Genomic DNA, 21,208 nt, shown 5'->3' on the forward strand with positions numbered 1-21,208 from the left:
AGATGCTGATTGCAGCCATGAAATTAAAAGACGCTTACTCCTTGGAAGGAAAGTTATGACCAACCTTGATAGTATATTAAAAAGCAGAGACATTACTTTGCCAACCAAGGTCCGTCTAGTCAAGGCTATGGTTTTTCCTGTGGTCATGTATGGATGTGAGAGTTGGACTGTGAAGAAAGCTGATCGCCGAAGAATTGATGCTTTTGAACTGTGGTGTTGGAGAAGACTCTTGAGAGTCCCTTGGACTGCAAGGAGATCCAATCAGTCCATTCTAAGGGAGATCAATCCTGGGTGTTCATTGGAAGGACTGATGCTAAAGCTGAAACTGCAATACTTTGGCCACCTCATGTGACGAGTTGACTCACTGGAAAAGACTCTGATGCTGGGAAAGGTTGGGGGCGGGAGGAGAAGGGGACGACCGAGAATGAGGTGGCTGGATGGCATCACCGACTCTGTGGACATGAGTTTGAGTGAATTCCGGGAGTTGGTGATGGACAGGGAGGCCTGGCGTGCTGTGATTCATGGGGTCGCGGAGAGTCGGACATGACTGAGCGACTGAACTGAACTGAACTGAATGGTGTCCTCACAGTGACAGAAACTCTGGACTTTTTCAAAAATACTTACATAGAGCAACTACCATGCTTGGCCATCAGCTCTGTGCATGCCCTCAATGTGCACTGTTTCATTTAATCCTCGCAGCAACACTATGAGGAGGGGAGCTCTGACTGCCCATTTTCCAGAAAAGGAAAACTAAGGCTGGACCAAGTTAGATCATAGCCACATGGAGAGCAACGGCGAGAGCAGAAGGCAGGAGGGGACACCAGGGCTGTGTTCACGCCCGGCTCCTCTGGCCAGTGTCCTGCCAGCCGCAGCATCTCCCCCTCACGGAGACCCCAAGGTTCTCACAGTCTGAGAACCACAAAACGGCTCCTCCCAGGCACAGAGGATGGAGTGTTTTCACCCTCAGAGCCCACCCCCACCCCATTCCCCTCTTTGTTGTATCAGTCAGCCCTTGATTTCCGCACTGCGCTGACCTAGTGAGCTAGTGTGTACCAGGAATGTGAAGGAGTGAGAGGCCCTTGCTCAGACACACAGTGGACTGTTTGCAGTTCAGAATGTGGACTGAGTTAGTGGTGTGGTTGCTTCAGGTCTGAGAGATACACTGGGCAGGGGATGCAGGCAGTGTTAGTGCCTGTGTGATTAGGGGCCATGAGCTCCGTCTCAAGTCTGTCTGCAGCGTCTTCAAGAGGTTTGGACCTCTGTCTTCTCCAGAGCAATGCACATCTGACCAGGTCTCCGATTGCAAATATGATCAAGTCCCTCTTGATCAAAAGCAACTTCAAGGCTGCTTTTACTTTTAGGATGACCTTTTAGCAAAGCACCTGCCCACCATGCTAGGCTCATCTCCTTGTCATCCTCACGTTCCAGTTGCAGGTCATCGGAACACTATTTTAGTCTGGCGAGGTCCAAATGAATACACAGTCAGAATTCATTCATTTGTTCAACTGAGCCAGCCATGAAACTAAGTACTCTGAATACAATGGTCAGTCAGATAAGACCCCTGTTCTGTCCCAAACTCAACACAATCAATGTGAGCTCTTGCTAATAACAGTTCCTGTCTTAGGCTCCCTTAAAGAATCCGCCTGACAAGCAGGAGACGGAAGTGATGCAGGTTCAATCCCTGGGTTGGGAAGATCCCCTGGAGGAGGAAATGGCAACCCAGTCCAGGATTCCAGCCCAGATAATCCCAGGGACAGAGGAACCTGGCAGACTACCAGTCCATAGGGTTGCAAGAGTTGTACACGATTTAGCGACTAAACAACAACAGGTAGAAGAGTAACCATTCCTACAGATTAATGAAAAATCAGCGACAACAAACAGAACACAAAGAAAAGCAGAGCAGGTGAGGGAATGTTACTGCCAAAATTCCTGCTGCTTCTGGAAATTACCCGGTCATGCAGACGCAGAACTTGGACTCCGCTCCACGAGAGGGAGCTGCAAAACCGGTTGCGCGGGATCCACTCCGGGCAACGCCGCTCTAGGCCGCAAGCCCCGCCTCAGCTGCATTTCCGCCGTCGCTGTGAGCGTGTAGGCTGTTCTTGCCTTTTGACCACGGTTCGACGTGGATGCCACGCCACCTGCACGAATCCGGGGCCATCCGCGGACACCGGCATCTTCCCGCACTGTCGGCTTTGTCTCCGCCGTTCTCCCGCGCCGTCTTGTCATGGGGCACCCCGGGTGAGTCCTCTGCGGGGAGCGCTGGGCACGTGGTCCGCTCCCTCCCCAGCCCAAGGGGAAACAGACCCGAGCGGGGAGCGCAGGCCGCAGGTCGCCTCGGAGCCCAGGGCCGCTTCCGGTTCCAAGCTCGTCCCTTGAGCCGCGTGTGGGTCTCTCGGAACTCGTCTTCTCGACAGAGGGGCCTCTGGTCGTCTGGCCTCCGGCCGGCGCCGCTTCGGAATATGGGGTTCCCCTGGCCTCACCCATCTCTGGAGAGACTTGGGCCCACCGACGGCGAGAAGCGGGCCCGGGGATGCCTGGGCCCGAGGTCTCGCGGGAAGGTTCGTGCGGATCCGGGGTGAACCGCACCCGTGCTGCGCCAGAGCCCCCCAATCACATCCCATCACCTCCGACTCCAGCGTTTCATCCCTTGCAGCCGATCGTCGGTTGCCGGGCAAATACCTTCGTGACTATTAGTCCATTTCCCCTCGATAACCTCTAAGGGAAAAGTGTTCAAACCTCCACTTTAACTGAGGGCGCCCCCAGGGCTCTAGAAGGGCAGAGTCCAGCTTCCTGGGCCCCTGCTTTGCACCGAAGGCCATCCCCTCTTTCCGGGGCCAGGCCCTGCGCAGCTGAAGGCCCTGCCTCGGGCGGCGCCCCCTCCCCTCCTGCAGGACCCTGAGCCGCACTGCCTGCCGCGCCCCCGCCGTGTGCAGGGACTGAGCTGTCCCCTGGGGCAGTGCCGGAGCTGTGGCCTTCTTGCCCTACTGCAGAGGGGGTGTTTCCTGGGTTTGAGGGTTCTGGGACCTACCTTGCAAATCCCTTGGGCCAGAGGATGGGGCTGGGTTTGGGGGCCAGAATGGCCAGAGTTCGGATCCTGACCCAGCCTCTGGTTAGCCGGGGAACCTGGGGTGAGTTCCTTTATTCCCCTGAGCTTTCCTTTCCTTCAAGGGGGAAAATGGCAGTCACTCCGGAAGGGCAGAGGCCTGGTCTGTGTTCTTTTTATTTGAAAAAGGTCCTCAGTTGGTATTTGGGGGGTGGATGAGTAATTGAGGCTTTTTTTTTTTTTTTAACCAGAAGTTGGTCTTCCCCGGCTTCTCTTGATGGGGGGCGGTGGAACCTTTTCAGGAAGTGAGGCTAGTGCCTGGGGTCCTGGCTGGGCAGCTTTCCCCTGCCTGGGTGGAGAGCCGGCTGCTAACCTGGTCTTCTCTGGCTGATTCCCCATCTGCCCTTTTCTGCCCCTGCATTCGAAAGTGATCGTGGGCTGTCGGTGCCTTGGTCATTGATAGTGCAGGGAGAGGAATTGCTGAAAGCGTTTTCCCCGTGTTTGGAGGGTTCACTCCTGTCCCTTCTGAACTCTGGAGCTGTCACACACCTCTTCCTTCCTGTCGCCTTTTTAGATGCCTCCTGGCAGCTGATGTCTGTTGACTGCCCTCTGCCTGTATCACTGCTGGTTTCTGTGAGGCTTTGGGAAAGAATGTGGGTGGGTTCTGCCACTACAGTGGTCTTATGACTCTGGTCTCCAGTCTCAGCAGCCCTGAGACCTTGTTTGCCACTGGATTTGAAGTGATTACAGGCTGCCTGTGTCCTAGTTGTTGGTAATATGGGCCGAGGAAAAGTTGCAAGAATTATCCTCATAATTCAGGCGATCCTTGCTTGTCCCTTCCAAACCGGACAGCCCTTTAGTTGCTGTGACAGTGGCTGAGCCCGAGGCACACTAAGCGTGGAGGGAGTGAGGCTGTAGTGGGTTCATTGCCTCAGATCCGGATTCCCCAGCATTCACACCCCGGGTTTTCCTGCTGCTGAGCCTGATGGTTTCCTGTCTGTTGGGCTGATCACCTGCTGGCCTCCTGTCCCCTGCAGGAGTGTCATGTGGCTGCCATTGGGTGAGAGGTGTCCTCATTGGGTGAGAGGAGAGCCGAGACTGAGACCCAGGTAAGTGGTGTCCTGCTCATCCTCCCGGTTCTGTGCAGACTGGGAGGCCAGAGGTGTGGGGAGTGAGGGTGCAGTTGGAGGCCGGGCCCCCTTCTGCTGCTGAGAGCCCCGGGTAGAGGCTGCAGTGATGTTGAGGATGGAGGCTCACACCCAGTGACCAGGTGGGGGCTCTTCTGTGAGCCTGGCGAGAATTCTGCCTGGTGTTAAGTCCTGGTGCTGTGGACACTCACTCCCCCGGAGTCCAGGGGTTCTCCGCGTTTCTGCTGTCAGTCTTCCCTTTGGCTCTTGGGAGGGACTGGGAAATGATCCAGAGTAGATCTGCCAACTTAGGCTGTGGGTCTGGTCAGTGCTCCGTCTGCTGGTCTGTTCCAGGTCCAGGCCACTTCTCGGGGTGCTGTCAGTGGTCTCTCTGCTTGGCTCCCTCACTGCCCTTCTCTGCCCCTGCTTTCGAAAGTGACCATGGGCTGCCCGTGCCCTGGTCATTGATAGTGCAGGGAGAGGAATTGCCGAAAGCCTTTCCCCGTGTTTGGAGGGTCCGTCCTGTCCCTTGCAAACCCTGGCGCTTTCGCACATGTCTCTTTCCCCTGATTTGTGTTGCTTCCGGGCACCCAGTGCCGTGTGCTCACTGAGCACCCCTCTTCCCGAACAGGGCCCTGCCTCGGGTCTGTGGGCTGGCGGGGGAGGGCTCCCCTCCTGGACGCTTTCTCTGCTTCCTCCCTGCACCTCCTCTCACATCCTCTGCCCAACGCCCAGCACTAACCCTGCCTGGGAAACTTGATTTGCTGGTCGTGCCCGTTGTGCTGTGATCTTGAGGGCAGTGCCTCTTGCGTTGTGTCTGATGCCCGACTATAGCAGCTGGTCATAAAAGGGGGAAAAAAAACCAAAGAGGTAGAGATGCCCCATCTGTTGCAAGGAGATTGGACTCCTCCCATTGAGGGTCAGGGCACCATGCCCTCTGCCAAGTCAGCCTGCTGGGTCAGCCTCCTTTCCTTCTCCCCTGGATGTGTTGTTTCTCTAGTGAAAGGTAGGCTTACTGTTGCTGCTGCTGCTAAGTCACTTCAGTCGTGTCCAACTCTGTGTGACCCCATAGACGGCAGCCCATCAGGCTCCCCCGTCCCTGGGATTCTCCAGGCAAGAACACTGGAGTGAGTTGCCATTTCCTTCTCCAATGTGTGAAAGTGAAAAGGGAAAGTGAAGTCGCTCAGTCATGTCTGACTTGTAGCGACCGCATGGACTGCAGCCTACCAGGCTCCTCCGTCCATGGGATTTTCTAGGCAAGAGTACTGGAGTGGCTTGCCATTGCCTTCTCCGAGGCTTACTGTTACCTGCCTTTAATCCTGCTGGGGGTGATTTTCTAGTAATTGACTGGATAGAGCACAGTGTCGTTGAGGATACATATGTACATATCCCTTATACTAGATGGTGGACCCACGGCCCTCCCTGTACACCTGTTAGCTCTCCCTATCCATTCTGGTCGCTGCCAGTTGGCCACGGGCTGCTCCGCAAACCCTGACCTCAGCGTGTTGTTCTTAACAAGACGGATGAGCAGCAGATTGATCACAGTTGCCTCATAGGATGACGTGGGGGTTAATCCTGTCCCAGATGACCTGCACACACCTTCCCAGAGTCACCTGTTCCTGAGACAGTAGTGTGGCCATTCAGGGACTACAGTGACAGCCACCCCATGAGGGTGCTGGAGTCTGCCAGCCGCTGTGCCAGGTGCTTCTCTGTGATCCCCAGACCCTGCTGTGCGCGCCCGTTCACGGCTTTTCTCTTGCAGATGGGTCTGTGTACACAGAGGTTCCACGGGAGGCACCATCTTCACGCCAGCCAGGCGCTAGGCCCTGGGGCCCCAGGTAAGGTGTTTGGACCTTTCTGTGGAATTTTGTGTTTTGTAACATCTTCTTCATGTTTCCTGGGGCTTGGATGATCATGTAGGGGGAAGTGGGGTGACAGTGGCATCCTGGTGTGAGCTCGTCTCTCGCATGGACACAGGAGAGGGCCCTGAAGAAACCTGCTTGCTGGGCACCGCCCTTCCGAGTCTTGTGATGGAGAGCTTGTGGGTTTACTCACCAGAGACTCTGGTTCCACCTCTGAACCTGTCTAGCCCTATGACCCCCATCTCAGACTCCGTTTACCTGAAAAGGGAAGCTGGGATGGCAGTGAAAGTTTAAAAACAGGTTTCATGACTGTGTCCTGACCAACATCCTGATCGTTTTCAGCCAGAAAGCTGTTTTTTATGCTGGAAGTGTGTTGACTCCCCCTGGCAGGGAGGTCTCGTGGGGTCTTGGCAGGGCGCTACAAAGCTTCCGGGACTCGATGTGGCTGGGCTGGACTGCTCCCCCTGACTTGGGCACTCCCCAGGCCCCTGGCGCCAGTCTCCTGTCCTCTCTGGCTCCCCTTCTGCCCTTTGCTGCTCCTGCATCGAAAGTGATTAGGGGCTGCCCGTGCCCTGGTCATCGATACTGCAGGGAGAGGAGTCTTGAAAGACCGTTCCCCGTGTTTGAAGGGCCCAGCCGTCCCTTCCAAACCCTGGAGCTTTCACACACTAGTTTTTCCCTCCTGCCATTCCCTTCAGAGCTCAGACCTCGGCTGGTCCCTGGACTTGGCCAGTTCACTTTGTCTTTGAAGTTCGGGGGTCTCTTGGCAGAAACCAGTCAACACATTTATACTTGGTCTTCACACTGGAATAAGTTCATGTGGTGTGAAAGAGCATGGGGTGGGGAGGGAGGGCTATAAACCGTGGCTTCTGCTCTGGATTTAACAGGAGTGGAGGACGACCTGTAATGTGTTACTCAAGACAGCCCGTGACTGACGTGCTTGTTGGTGTGGTTGATGGAGTCCGCAGCCTTGCCGTCAGCAGAGGGCTGACGACCTGCCTTTTGTGCTGTGCTGCAGATGTGTTCGGTGGCAGGCAGAAACCCTCCACCAGTGCCCTCCCTTAATACACTCCGAAGATGCAACATGGCACCCCAGGAGGGGTGTCCCAGCTAAAGGTGAGGTGGGGCCCCATTCACCATTGCCCCCCGCCTTCCCCCACATCTGGTCTGAGGGCTCATGTTGAGTTCTCTCCCGTCTACATTCGTGTTTGATCTGTTTTGCTAGAGGCTTCTCTTCGCATCCCATAACGTGAAGGTAGTGAGACTGTTAGATGTGAGCCACAGGGTACTTGGTAGGCATCCAGCAGCCTGAGCGTTCCCTGGCTTTCAAACCAGGGAACTGATGTGCCTCAGAGGCTTGCCTGTCCAGTCCCTGGTCCTGGGGCTCCTCAGCCAGCCTTTCCGTTTTTCTTGGCTGGCCGTATTAAGTGGGTCTTTGCAGAAGAGGATGACAGTGGGAGAGCTCCTGAGGGTGGTGGTCCATCCTTTGATGAAGATACAATGGGAGTTTGGTGTCACGGCCCCTGATAGCACTAAAGTCTAGTCTGTCTGCCCAGATCTGGAAACTGCTTGAAAGAAAATCCTTTGTTCTAAAAACCAAACCTTTGAGGTGTTTTTCTTTGTTACCGCATCTATTCTGGTGATTTCTAGTTGAGCTTGCATAAATTGGAAGTTTGGGCCTGGTCGATTGGAACCCTCAGTGATGTTACCTGGGGAGAAGATGGTGCTGGAGACTAAATGCTTGTATGGTTCTTCCCTCCTAGGTCAGCCTTAGATCTGGAGGTGGCTGAGGAAGTCCCAAGGTCCTGAGTCAATGACCTTGGGGTCACCTGGGATCTGGAATGGCTGGTATTTCTCCCTAAGGTGGGAACCGAACCAGCTGGGAACCGACCCCCTGAAGGTTGGCTGGTGAGTTAATGCCACTGGCTGGGAACCGACCCCCGGAGGGTTGGCTGGTTTAAGTCTATGCAGATGGGAACTCCCAACCATTGGTCTTGCCTGTCCTTTCTTGTAGATGCCTGTTGTTTGCAGACACCAGTGGAGCAGGGAGTGGAGAGTGCTGTTCCCACGTGAAGAGCTGCCTGCCATCTGCTCGCAGTGTCATGGGAGCCCTGTTCACTCAGCACTAGCGATCCGAGGCAAAGCTCTGGGACTGGCAGCCTGAGTCCCCTTCAGCCACTCTGACTGCTGACAGCGGTGCCCGTGGAGGGCGTGGACCAAGAAGGCTGGCCTCAGTAGTCCCTCAGTGACTTCAATGACCAGGAGTTTTTCTGTTGAGTTGGCAGCTGTTTATCATTTTCCTCTCCACCTGCCCATTCAATAAACTATACACCCACCTCACCTGTGTTTTAAATTCGCAACAAGCCACATGGCAGCGAGGTGGGCCAGGGAGAATGTGGGTCGCAGGCTGGATCCTGTTTTCACCCCTTAAGTCCTTCCATCCTGTCCCTGAGGCTAGGCACGTGGGCTGTTGGTTGAGGTGTTGTGTCAGGACGGAGAGGAACAAGTGCTGGTGGGTGGCTCGGGTTCGGACCCGTGAGAGTCGGGGGCTGTGGCAGGAACCAGAGTGCCGGAGTGAGACAGGTGCTGACGTCACTGGAAGAGCTGCAGGGTGGGTAGGCTGAGCATGTACCTGCTTGCGAGGCCAGCTGGCCTAGCTTGCATGGGATTGAGGGCTTTCCCAGGACATGGGGCTTTGTTTGCCAAAACCAGGGAAGTCCTGGGCAAGCTGGAACAAGTTGGTCAGCTTGTCTGGGGTGTAAAATACACTGTATTGGAACTTCCTTTGTGGTCCAATGGTTAAGAATCTGCCATCCAAAGCAGGGGACCAGTTGGACCCCTGGCGGGGAAGTAAGATCCCACATGCCTTGAGGCAGTAAGCCCATGTGCCAGTCAAACTGGGTGTCTGTCACTACAAACCAAAGCATCACTGCCTTTTTCTAAACTTGGGAGGTACGATGCTTCTTATTAGGGTGTCCTGTGATGGGCCTGTCCCTGGCATGAAGCCCAGCAGGTGCTGTACTTCATTAGGAAGACTTGCTCGCTCTTGATGCTGGCCTAGATAACCGAAGAGGCCAGAAGCCAAGAGGACCCGCTGAACTCCAGTCTGTTGTGTCATCCTTCACTCTCAGCTTCCAGACAATGGTCCCTTCTCAGAGGTATTTGTCAATCAGTCTACATGTCTGCTGACATTAAAAATAAAGAAGCAGCGCCTGCTCACTGCAGCCAGAGAAAGCCTGCACGTAGCAACAGACCTAGAGCAGCCAAACTTAAAAATTTAAAGCAATAGGCGTGCCTCCTGCCAGCAGAAGAGGGTGTGTGTGTGAGGTGGGCCTTTTTGGTGGGATTTTCCCTGGAAATAATGGGAAAGTAGGTTTGTCCAATGACCTTGGCCAGGAAAACCCATGAACGGGAATCGTTTGCTGACAAAAGATACAGAAGCAGAGAAGTTTTTCATAATAAAAAACAGCCTATGAGTAGAACAATCAACAGTAATCTGCAGGAAAAATGGTAACTTTCTTTGCTAACTAGCCAAGCATTCCAGGATAATACTTGGCTTTGGTTCATTACCACTTTCTGGGGAAGTGCTCTTATGCTATTTTAAAACTGAGGAATTGGGTTTGGAGAGATTTAATAGGTTTTTGCTAAGAGAGCAAGGAGGTGATGGAGCCACAGTCATACATACAGCAGGTCACACTTGCCCCAAGTCTATGCTCTTTATTACTCTTAACTGGGTATGGGGTGTGAATAAATTTCCTAACTGTATCATAGATCAGGGTTGCATTCATGGTGGAAATCCCTTTTATTCTTGGTGGGTTATTTTAGACCAGGGGCTTGTGCATGGCCCAATGCTCAAATCTGGCCTGCTGCCTGTTTTGTTTTTTTTTAAATAAAGTTTTACTGGGACACAGCCACACGCACTCTAGCAGGCTGTTCTCTGCTACAACAGAAGTGTTGAGTAGTTACAGCAGAGATAATATACTCAGCCAAGACTAAAAGATTTGCTCTCTGGCCCTTTACAGAAAAAATCTACTGGTCCCTGTTTTTGGCTCTAAGCTTGATGTAGGCAGAGACGTGTGTTTTTCTTATTCCAGTCCCCCCTCTTCTAGCACTTGGCTCAGGGACAGAAGCCAGTGCAGGCAAGTCAAAATTGAAATCATTTATCTGATGGATTTGTAGCCGGTATAGGAGCTGGGTGGTCTGTGGTCTCAGTCTTCTACACCAAGAAAGTAGCAGAACAAGGCTTTAAGCCCATTTCTGTCTGACTTGCTCCTTTGACCATGACATCAAACATCTACAAAGTTGCACATGTATGTTTAATGTTGAGCAGGATGCTTTGGGCTACATGGTGGTTGAACACTGCTCATGCTTTTTTCTGTCACTGAAGTTTAGGGGACCATGGGCAAGGAGTTGGAGTTGGCTCCCCAGAGGAAGGCTGAGGACAGCTGCAAGAGGACATGTAGGGACACGGGAAAGGGTGGAGGAAGTCAGGTGTGTCTTCAGACATCAGACGTGCCCTGCGTCCATGACAGAGGACACTTATGGGAGAAGAGGCAGCTTCAACGCCCTCAAGGTCAAGGGCAGTCCACTTGTGTCGTCCACTCTTCCAGCCACAGTTACTCTTCCGTCGTCAGCCTAATCAACATTGGCCCCTAAGAACAAGAAGTTCTGGAGAGAAGGCCAAAAAGACGAGAAAGATTATTTTCTGAGCTGTATGGCATTGGAGCTTCCTGAAAGGGAAGCCTTTACAGGAAAAAGTAAATTCTCACTTGAATCAAAAACCAAGTCAGTCTACAAACCAAGCCCTTGGAGGTCTTTATAAAACACTATGCCCCTCAGCTGCCTGCCCCTTGGAATTCATCTGCAATTTCCTGATCTGATTTCTGGAAGACATCCATGAATGTCCCTTTCCTGCTTCAATTGTTTTTTTACCCCCCGGGAGAACCGTGTACACACGAGTGCTGGTTGAGTTTACTTCCCGCACATGATTAATTTCTAAGGATGTAGCCCAGGATTACCTTGGAGTAAGAAACATATTACACGGTGATGACTCTGGTAAACTAGCACTTCTGGGTTTATATCAGAGAGTGTCCTATGCTTGTCCCTGTCTCTGCACTACCAGAAAGCATGGTCAGGTTTTCTCCAGGACCACCTGTCCAGGGTGGGAAGCCTGGTTAGGGGCCTAGTGGGGACTCACAGCCATGGGCATTCTGGGCTTTTCAGGTGGCCACTTATCAGCTCAAGTGGTTCATCTAATCTGACCCCTTTACACCCTCTCATCCTGCCATCAATGGCTAGGCTAACAGGCCTTGTACATTGAAGATGCTCCATTATCATGTTTGAACTGAATTATTGGGAACTGAGCTATTTAACTGAAGCCAAGATTCCAGATCTTCAAAACGTGCCATTTATACTCCAAAATTTAAAACAAAAATTCTTTTCCTATGAGGATTCGGTTCGGGATCTATGTGAGGGTAAGGGACTCCCCTGAGTATCCATCAGCCCTAAAGCAAACATCCCGGAAAGTATAGAGCTCCCAATTCAGATACCACTTCTCACTGACCTCGTGGATTTGGAACTCCAAGCTGTTGAGGTAGGTGTCCCTTGGCAGAGGGAGTGGGATGCCCTCCTCAAGCTTTGCTGAAAGACAAAGGCCAGAGAGCAGTGGGCTGGTCAGAGGAGACGAGGGAGATGCAAAGATGCAGAACATTGCATCTGGATGGAGGGCACATCTGTCCACTCTTCAGCCTCTTGAGCTTCTACTGGCCCCTTCAAGAGCCCCCCTTTCATCCACTATCCAAAGTGGCCTGGGCTGGGACATGCAGTGAATGGTGTGTATATGCAAGGACTCAACCCCGAGGACCACCATCTCCTCCTCTTTATCTTTTCCAGGCCAGCTTTGCTGCTTGTATCTCTTGGTCATAAAAGCCAGGTGGTGAGGCCAGTTGGAGAAGGCCCTGGCATCAGGAGGCCCGCTGGGTTCACAGGCAGCCACTATCCCAAGAACTACTTCCATCACGGTCATCCAGCAAGTCAGTGACCTCCCCTTACCCCAGGACCCAAATGTGCTAACTCCAGGACTTCCCTGGTGGTCCAGTAGTTAAGAATCTGCCTGCCAACATAGGGAACAAGGGTTCAATCCCTGGTCCAGGGAGATCCCCCCATGCCATGAGGCAACTAATCCCATGCACCCTCACAACTGAGCCCACACTCGAGCCCACGAGCCACAACTATTGAGCCCACACACTACAGTTACTGAAGCCCATGTGCCTAGAGCCTGTCCTCTGCAGCAAGAGGAGCCATTGCAATGAGAAGCCTGAGCACCACAGCTGGAGAGCAGCCCTTGATCGCCACAGTTAAAGCCCGTTCGCAGCAATGAAGATCCAGCACAGCCAAAAATAAAAATTAAAATGTGCTAACTCCAGGTGCTCTCCACAGCGCTACCTGGAATGCTCAGCCTCCCTTGCTCTAACTCCTTGTGCTTTGGGACTCAACCCAGCCTTATAGACTGACCTCCAAGTCGTGTTCAGCGCCTCCTAGATCCTGCAGTCCTCTAGTTCCCACAGCTTTCTTCTGTGGTGTCATTTACCTAACCGTTTTCATTCACATGTCTACCTTCCCAACAATGCAGGAACTCCATGAGGGCAAAGATCATGCTTCGCTAGTCCCCCAGCCACCACAGAAGAGAGGCTCACCTCGTTGAATGAATGAATGAACCATGAATCCTACAGAAAGGGTAGAATTCAACTTTTGCATGGGGCAGGCAGTAGCAGCTGTTCTTACCATTGAGAGAGGGGTATACAATGTGGAGTGCATAGTAATTGAAGATGGATTCCATCAAATTCACCTGGAGCAGAGGAGGGGCCAGAGCAAAGGAATCAAATAAGACAAGAATAAAATCCATGGCAAGAACATCTGACTCCCCACTCTGAAAACATCAGCCTGTTATTCCATTTACAAAATAGAGGTTGACAATGACCGTCAGCATGACACATAAACGGTTCCTCGCTCACAATTCCCAAATCCCAAATCTCTGGACTTCATTCTCCACAGGTGTGTACACAGGCACATTTTGTGACAAAACATGACTTGAACTGTTCTGGTGCTATTAAGTGGGTGTGTTTTTTTTTTAATTCTACCTTATTTGAATGTTTTAAAATTTTGTTGCAAAACTATGAGTGTGTTTGATTATAGAATGCTGTCCCAGATCCAGGGGGGCATGCTCCACAGTACCTCCCAAGAATTCCCAGTTCTGAAACTCATCAGTCTCAAGGGCTTTTGAGAAGAGATTGTACACCTGGCCTTTGTTACAGTGACATATGCGGAGAGTGTAATATGTGTGAGACATTGGGTCAAGGTGTCTTACTGAATTCATTGCCCCATTTCAAATCGTAGTCCCCATTAGAGATAGATGCTATTATCATTCCCATTTTATAGTCAAAGAAACAGGCTCAGAAAGGTTAAGTGATTTGCCCAAGGTCACACAGGTGGCAAGTGGCAGAGCTGATGGACGAGCCCAGACCCATTGTCCTCCAAAGCTCATGCTGTGAATGTTCATGTCCTGTCACTCTTTTTGCCCTTCTTGGATGATTAACTTTCAGATGTGATATCCTGATTCCTGCAAGACTACAGTGCATCTTTTCTGGGATCTTGTTGCTTCTCCTGGATCCCTTCCATGAAGCTTCTCCCCATGAAGCCCTGGTTGGAGAGGACATTCAAGCAATGCTGAAGGAAAACAACTCACGTTGAAGACACCGATGTTGGAGTGCTTCAGTTCCAATTTCAGCTCACTGTGCAGAAAGAGAAGCACAGGTCACCCCACGCTATGGCTGGTACTTTCTCCCAGTTTCCCCCACCAGTGGGGTGTGTGGTACTTGTGTGCAAGGGCATTTCTGGGGGCTGGACACCCAAGGGTTCCTCTGCAATGTGCTTGTGGATTTAAGCCTTTAAGCATGCACTGTGTGGGACTTCACTGGTGATCCCGTGGTTGAGAGTCCACCTTGCAATCCAGGATTGGATCCTTGATCAGGGAGCTAAGATCCCAGTGCCACAGGGCAAGTAAGTCCTTGCCCCACAACTACCGAGTGATGAAGATCCCACGTGCTCCAACTAAGACCTGATGCAGTCAGAGAAATAAATATGAAGCATGCATTGTGACTTAAGAAGTGACATTGTTAACAATAATGTTCGCTGAGGCTCTTTGATAACTTGAAGAAATTATGATAATGTAAATATTAACAGGAAAAAGTGGAATAAAAAAAAGTGGTAATTTATGCCTCCAATGATATAAAAATGTATAAAAAAAACCTGGAAGGAACCATGAAACTATTAATGGTGATGATCTGTGTGACAAAATGATGGGGGATTTTGTCTTTTTTTTTTTAAATACTTTGGTAATTTCCAGTTTTTCCTTGCCATGAGCATGTGTTACTTTTACAGCATGGCAATAGACAATAAGAATGGGAAAGAGAGGCACCATAAATGATGCTGGCACGTTGACTTCCGTCACTATAAAAGCCAAATCTCAACCCCCCCCCTCCCCCGCCATATTGATCTCCCTCCTCACAGGCTTTCCCTTGGCTGCTGACCTGGTCCCCTTGTTCAGAAATTCTAATTACCCTGGATCAATCTTTCTGTTTTCCACTCACAGGGCAGGGGAGTTTTGATAATTCCTTGGCAAAATTGTGTGAGGTCTTCATGAATCCTTACTTTGCTGAATCCTCACTCTAAGCCCTTGACTATCTTCTCTGACACTGCAGAGACCCCCAAGCCATGTGCATAAACTCGAATTCCAGGACCTCCAAAAGCCCCAAATGCTCATTGTTAACTTTTTATTTCTGTATTTATTTATTTTAATTTGGCCACTTGGCATATGGGATCTTAGTTCCCTGACCAGGGATCAAACTGGTGCCCCCTGAATTGGAAGCACAGTCTTAACCACTGGACTGCCAGGGAAGCCCAGCTTCTCTTTTTAAAGATCTCTTAAGGAGATGTTAATTTTAACAGGGTCAGGGCATTCAATGAGCCAACAGCATCTAACCCTGAGACCAGGAATTTGTTCCTCTAGGGAACCCATTGCATGTGTACCTCCGCAGGGAGCAGAGCCCAGAGTGGATGAAATGTGGGCACAGGTGAAGGCTCTGAACAGAGGACACTGCTAGGACAAGTGCCACTCCATCCCCTCCTCTCCTCTTCCCCAGCCCATGGCGTCTTACCTCCCTGTGGTCAATGAACCATTGATCCTCCTGGAGTTCACATTGATGGTGATGGAGATGTTGGTACTCTAGAAAAGCAAAAGAGGATGATCCGGATTCTCGGCCCATGAAGACATGCTATTGGGCCCAAGAGCAAGAGACAAATCTCCAGAAATAGATACCACAGCCAGATGTGGGACATATGAGCGAAAAGCAGCTGCCTACGGATTATGGACTGAGGAGGCAGGACGCTGGTGGCTCCACAGATGACTTTAAAGAGAGGTGAGCTGAGGTTTCAGACATCTCCATCTTCATGGAAGCATCAGGAAGCGGGAAATAAGCCCAGACTAAAGACAGAGCATTTTGAATGGGGAGATTGTCCATCTGTAAGCAGCCACCAAAAGTTCAGAGTCCCCAAGCCCTAGGGACATTTAAAGACACCAGTAATTGACATCTATGTTTAATGATTAAGGTTGACCTCTTACAGATGTGGGGTTGAACCAGGTGACCGTATCTGGAGGCTCCATAAAGCCTGTCCTATCTATGATGGTTAGCTGTTCTACTTGAGTCCATTTCCTCTTTCCAGGAGGTAAGATCTTACCTGCAACACCTGAATAAATGTTTGTGGCAACATCACTGAACAGCTCCACTTTGAAACTTGATTGATATCCCAGAGGCTTGTGGTAGGAACAATGGAACACTTTTTGTGTCCCTACCAAAGGACAGAAGGCTGGCTGCTGCTCAGGCATAGACAAGGTCATTATCAGTTTGAACAGTGGCCAAGGACTATTGAAAATGAACAGGGAAGGGTCTGTGGCAGAATCAGCTTCAAGTTTCATAAGACAACCCACATTTCCTAGCTTCCTTTGCAGTTAGGTATGGCCATGTGACTTGAGTTCTGGCCAATGGAATGTGTGTTACTTCCTGACCTTATCTTGGATTTCCCAGTCTCCAGAACTACGAGAAATAAATTTCTATTGTTTAAGTCAGCTAGTCTATGATATTTTGTTGTGGGAGCCCGAGCTAAGATAGCACTTGACATACATCATGTCTGGAAATTCCCTGGCAGTCCGGTGGTTAGGATTCTGCACTTCCACCGCAAGTTTGATCCCTGGTTGGGTAACTAATATCCTGCATACTGAGTGACTCGGCCAAGAAAATGAAAAAAAAAAAAAAAGCGTCACTTTCTTTTGACAACCATGTTTTCTGGTGACAAACATGCTGCCATTGGAAAAGTTTTTCCCTTAGAGATAAGGTGTTTTTTTTTCTCTTGCTGCTTTCAAGACCTTTTCTTTACCTCTAATTTTTGGCAATTTAATTATTACATGTCTTGGCATAGATTTCTTTGGGTTTATCTAGTTTGGAATGTGCTCAGCTTCTTGAATCTGCAGCTTTGTCTGTCTCTTGCTAAATTTGGGACATTTTCAGCCATTATTTCTTTGAGTACTTTTCAGTCCCTCCTACTTTCTCCTCTCCTGAGACTCTGATGGCCTGAATGTTAGAACTTTTGTTATAGTCCCACAGGTTCCTGAGGCTCTTTTCATTTTTTTTCTTCGGTCTGTTTTTTCCTCTGTAGTTCAGATTGGATGTTTTCTACTGTTCTATTCTCTAGTTCACTTATTCTTTTCTCTCTGGAGTTTAGCAATAAGTTAAATGTTAGTCACTCAGCCATGTCCGACTCTGGGACCCCACGGACTGTCGCCTGCCAGGCTTCTCTGTCCATGGAATTCTCCAGGCAAGGATACTAGATGGGTAGCCATTCCCTTCTCCAGGAGATCTTCCTGACCCAGGGACTGAACCCAGGTCTCCCTCCTTGCAGGCAGATTCTTCATCATCTGAACCACCAGGAGCCACCATTATTGTCTAAAAGTTTTCTATTTTACTAGACTTCATTTTTCTGGTTCTTTGGGTGGAGAAAGGAGGGTTTTGTTGTTTGTTTATTTGTTTTTTGGGGCCCCACATACTGCCATGCACAAACTGCCATGCAGTATATGGGTTCTCAGGTCTCAGTTCCCTGATCAGGGGTTGAAACTGCACTCCCTTCATTGGAAGCAAAAAAACTAGAGGGGATTTTGATAGGGATCGTGTTGAATCTGTGAATGAATTTGGAGAGTGTTGCTATTTTAAAAGTTCTTTAAATTTTATACTTTCTTTAAAAAGGTAATTTGATAATTTTTATTTATAACATTTTAAATAGGTGTATGCAGGAGACACAAGAGATGAGTATTTGATCCCTGGGTTGGGAAGATCCTCTGGAGTGGGAAATGGCAACCTACTCCAGTACTCTTGCCTAGAAAATTCCATGGACAGGGGAACCTGGAGGTCTATAGTCCATGGGGTTGCAAAGAGTCCAACATGACTTAGCAACTAAACAATAACAACAACAATGTTTTAAATTAAAGAAATTTTTAATTTAAGTAAATGTAACAGTTATAGGGGACTGGAATGCAAAAGTAGGAAGTCAAGAAACACCTGGAGTAACAGGCAAATTTGGCCTTGGAGCACGGAATGAAGCAGGGCAAAGGCTAATAGAGTTTTGTCAAGAACGCACTGGTCATAGCAAACACCCTCTTCCAACAACACAAGAGAAGACTCTACACGTGGACATCACCAGATGGTCAACACTGAAATCAGATTGATTATATTCTTTGCAGCCAAAGATGGAGAAGCTGTATACAGTTAGCAAAAACAAGACCAGGAGCTGACTGTGGCTCAGATCATGAACTCCTTATTGCCAAATTCAGACTTAAATTGAAGAAAGTAGGGAAAACCACTAGACCATTCAGGTATGACCTAAATCAAATCCCTTATGATTATACAGTGGAAGTGAGGAATAGATTTAAGGGACTAGATCTGATAGATAGAGTGCCTGATGAACTCTGGACGGAGGTTCGTGACATTGTACAGGAGACAGGGACCAAGACCATCCCCATGGAAAAGAAATGCAAAAAAGCAAAATGGCTGTCTGAGGAGGCCTTACAAATAGCTGTGAAAAGAAGAGAAGTGAAAAGCAAAGGAGAAAAGGAAAGATATAAGCATCTGAATGCAGAGTTCCAAAGAATAGCAAGGAGAGATAAGAAAGACTTCCTCAGTGATCAATGCAAAGAAATAGAGGAAAACAACAGAATAGGAAAAACAAGAGACCTCTTCAAGAAAATTAGAGATTCCAAGGGAACATTTCATGCAAAGATGGGCTCGATAAAGGACAGAAATGGTATGGACCTAAAAGAAGCAGAAGATATTAAGAAGAGGTGGCAAGAATACACAGAAGAACTGTACAAAAAAGATCTTCACAAGCAAGATAGTCACGATAACGTGATCACTGACCTAGAGCCAGACATCTTGGAATGTGAAGTCAAGTGGGCCTTAGAAAGCATCACTACGAACAAAGCTAGTGGTGGTGATGGAATTCCAGTTGAGCTATTTCAATTCCTGAAAGATGATGCTGTGAAAGTGCTACACTCAATATGCCAGCAAATTTGGAAAACTCAGCAGTGGCCACAGGACTGGAAAAGGTCAGTCTTCATTCCAATCCCAAAGAAAGGCAATGCCAAAGAATGCTCAAACTACTGCACAATTGCACTCATCTCACACGCTAGTAAAGTCATGCTCAAAATTCTCCAAGCCAGGCTTCAGCAATATGTGAACCATGAACTTCCAGATGTTCAAGCAGGTTTTAGAAAAGGCAGAGGCACCAGTGATCAAATTGCCAACATCCGCTGGGTCATGGAGAAAGCAAGAGAGTTCCAGAAAAACATCTATTTCTGCTTCATTGACTATGCCAAAGCCTTTGACTGTGTGGATCACAGTGGAAAATTCTTAAAGAGATGGGAATACCAGACCACCTGACCTGCCTCTTGAGAAACCTGTATGCAGGTCAGGAAGCAACAGTCAGAACTGTACATGGAACAACCGACTGGTTCCAAATAGGAAAAGGAGTACGTCAAGGCTGTATATTGTCACCTTGCTTATTTAACTTATATGCAGAGTACATCATGAGGAACGCTGGGCTGGAAGAAGCACAAGCTGGAATCAAGATTGCTGGGAGAAATATCAATAACCTCAGATATGCAGATGACACTACCCTTATGGCAGAAAGTGAAGAGGAACTCAAAAGCCTCTTGATGAAAGTGAAAGAGGAGAGTGAAAAGGTTGGCTTGAAGCTCAACATTCAGAAAACTCTGATCATGGCATCTGGTCCCATCACTTCATGGGAAATAGATGGAAAAGCAGTGGAAACAGTGTCAGACTTTATTTTTGGGGGCTCCAAAATCACTGCAGATGCTGATTGCAGCCATGAAATTAAAAGACGCTTACTCCTTGGAAGGAAAGTTATGACCAACCTTGATAGTATATTAAAAAGCAGAGACATTACTTTGCCAACAAAGGTCCGTCTAGTCAAGGCTATGGTTTTTCCCGTGGTCATGTATGGATGTGAGAGTTGGACTGTGAAGAAAGCTGATCGCCGAAGAATTGATGCTTTTGAACTGTGGTGTTGGAGAAGACTCTTGAGAGTCCCTTGTACCGCCAGGAGATCCAACCAGTCCATTCTAAGGGAGATCGATCCTGGGTGTTCATTGGAAGCACTGATGCTAAAGCTGAAACTGCAATACTTTGGCCACCTCATGCGACGAGTTGACTCACTGGAAAAGACTCTGATGCTGGGAAAGGTTGGGGGCGGGAGGAGAAAGGGACGACCGAGAATGAGATGGCTGAATGGCATCACCGACTCTGTGGACGTGAGTTTGAGTGAACTCCGGGAGTTGGTGATGGATAGGGAGGCCTGGCGTGCTGTGATTCATGGGGTCGCAGAGAGTCAGACACGACTGAGCGACTGAACTGAACTGAACTGAACTGAACTGAACAGTGAGGAAGCTAACTATTTCCACTTCAGCTGGAGTGAATGACTTTTAAGGTTTCTTGCGACTCTGACAGTGTTATAGTTTGATTAGCTATATCGGGATGCTTGGCTGTTCAGACCAAGTGTGCAAGACCCACTCACAACACACCAGAAATAAATAGCCTTCAGCTACTTCAGCTGTGTAGTCTCCCAGTCCTTTAGCCAAGGGAGGGGCTTCTACCCATAACAAACATGACCTTTTATTGCCCTGGACAGATTCAGACTTACCGCCCGGATTTGGAAGAGGGGCTTGCGGCCAGCAGACTTGGGCAGGAGAACAAAGGCCTGGATGTCCATCACTGGCATGAACATCACATTTCCGGGAGTGAATGTCAGGATTGGAGCTGATTCAGGTGATGTCTCAAGCTCTAGTTCCATATTAGGATACAACCTGGCTAGCTGGAAAAATAGGGCAGATACTAGGGGAGGATACGAGACAGACAGAGGGACCCTGAGCTGTATTAGTGAAGGTCAGATGGGCAGAACCCCCAAGACTCAAATCTTCAGGGGTCCTGAACTGGCAGTGGAAAATCATAGGATGGTGGGAATTTTATATAATTTTATATGTATATATATAAATATATTAAGTTAAAAAATATATATAATATATCAAATGGTTAATGTAGCAATTTAGTTGATTAGAAATACAAATGGCTATAAATAAATGCATACATGTTAAAATTCAATAGTAATGGGGATAAGCACACAAAATGTAGTTTCACATTATTCCATGAAAATGGCCAAAAATTTCATACATGTGACAATATCCAATTTAGAAGAAAAGACACTCAAAATAGTGAGAGAGAAAATTAGCTAATATTCTCGAAATATTTGTTAGTAGGGAATTATATTTTTAGAACTCTTTTTCAGTGGATGGCTTTATGGTTGGAAAGAGCACTTTGATAATGCATCGGGATGGGTAGAAATACCACAATGGGCAAGCTCCAATAACAGTGGGTGGTCACTATACTGCCTCCTCCACTGTGTTGATTAGCGTGCAAATTTGGGGCCAGAGCTGAATTGCCTGGCTCAAGAGAGGGGAGGCTGAGAACTCTTCTCCACTCTGCTCCTACTACTTTTCA

The 21,208-nt window shown here is 49.1% G+C and overlaps 2 protein-coding genes and 3 non-coding genes across 12 annotated transcripts in view; 4 read left to right on the plus strand and 1 right to left on the minus strand.

The window, feature by feature from the left end:
- The first annotated feature begins 1,808 nt into the window (after positions 1–1,808).
- Positions 1,809–12,920, plus strand: LOC148775342 (uncharacterized). 7 transcript variants are annotated; one of them, XM_088843786.1, is made up of 6 exons: positions 1,809–2,238; positions 5,933–6,008; positions 7,051–7,148; positions 7,796–7,940; positions 8,047–9,190; positions 10,420–12,920. In XM_088843786.1, exons 1-3 carry the CDS (start codon positions 1,912–1,914, stop codon positions 7,095–7,097), a joined length of 450 nt encoding a protein of 149 aa, XP_088699912.1. In that variant the 5' UTR covers positions 1,809–1,911; the 3' UTR covers positions 7,098–7,148; positions 7,796–7,940; positions 8,047–9,190; positions 10,420–12,920. The 7 variants fall into 7 exon arrangements, with proteins under 7 accessions (XP_088699912.1, XP_088699913.1, XP_088699915.1 ...); XM_088843789.1 differs by adding an exon at positions 4,081–4,152 and having other exon boundaries at positions 1,864–2,238; positions 6,953–7,148; positions 8,047–12,920; XM_088843790.1 differs by adding an exon at positions 4,081–4,152 and having other exon boundaries at positions 1,866–2,238; positions 8,047–12,920.
- Positions 3,457–3,591, plus strand: LOC129535607 (small nucleolar RNA SNORA71). The gene has a single exon (XR_008681689.1). It is a non-coding gene; the product is annotated as a small nucleolar RNA SNORA71 (small nucleolar RNA).
- On the plus strand, positions 4,592–4,724 carry LOC129535604 (small nucleolar RNA SNORA71). The gene has a single exon (XR_008681688.2). It is a non-coding gene; the product is annotated as a small nucleolar RNA SNORA71 (small nucleolar RNA).
- Positions 6,570–6,700, plus strand: LOC129535621 (small nucleolar RNA SNORA71). The gene has a single exon (XR_008681692.1). It is a non-coding gene; the product is annotated as a small nucleolar RNA SNORA71 (small nucleolar RNA).
- LOC129563423 (lipopolysaccharide-binding protein-like) overlaps positions 10,565–21,208 on the minus strand; it is a 31,096-nt gene continuing 20,452 nt past the window's right edge. For both annotated transcript variants that reach the window (XM_055437232.2, XM_088843785.1), the window contains 6 exons: positions 20,355–20,525; positions 15,248–15,315; positions 13,777–13,822; positions 12,816–12,879; positions 11,596–11,672; positions 10,565–10,700 (listed from right to left, as the gene is read on the minus strand). In XM_055437232.2, the coding sequence (XP_055293207.1) occupies positions 10,668–10,700; positions 11,596–11,672; positions 12,816–12,879; positions 13,777–13,822; positions 15,248–15,315; positions 20,355–20,525 (459 nt within the window). In that variant the 3' untranslated portion in view covers positions 10,565–10,667. The remainder of the gene's footprint in view (positions 10,701–11,595; positions 11,673–12,815; positions 12,880–13,776; positions 13,823–15,247; positions 15,316–20,354; positions 20,526–21,208) is intronic.

This window comes from Moschus berezovskii, chromosome 15 (genome assembly GCF_049115385.1).
Source record: "Moschus berezovskii isolate FMDL1 chromosome 15, NW_MosBer_1.0, whole genome shotgun sequence".
Classification (NCBI taxonomy): Eukaryota; Metazoa; Chordata; class Mammalia; order Artiodactyla; family Moschidae; genus Moschus; species Moschus berezovskii.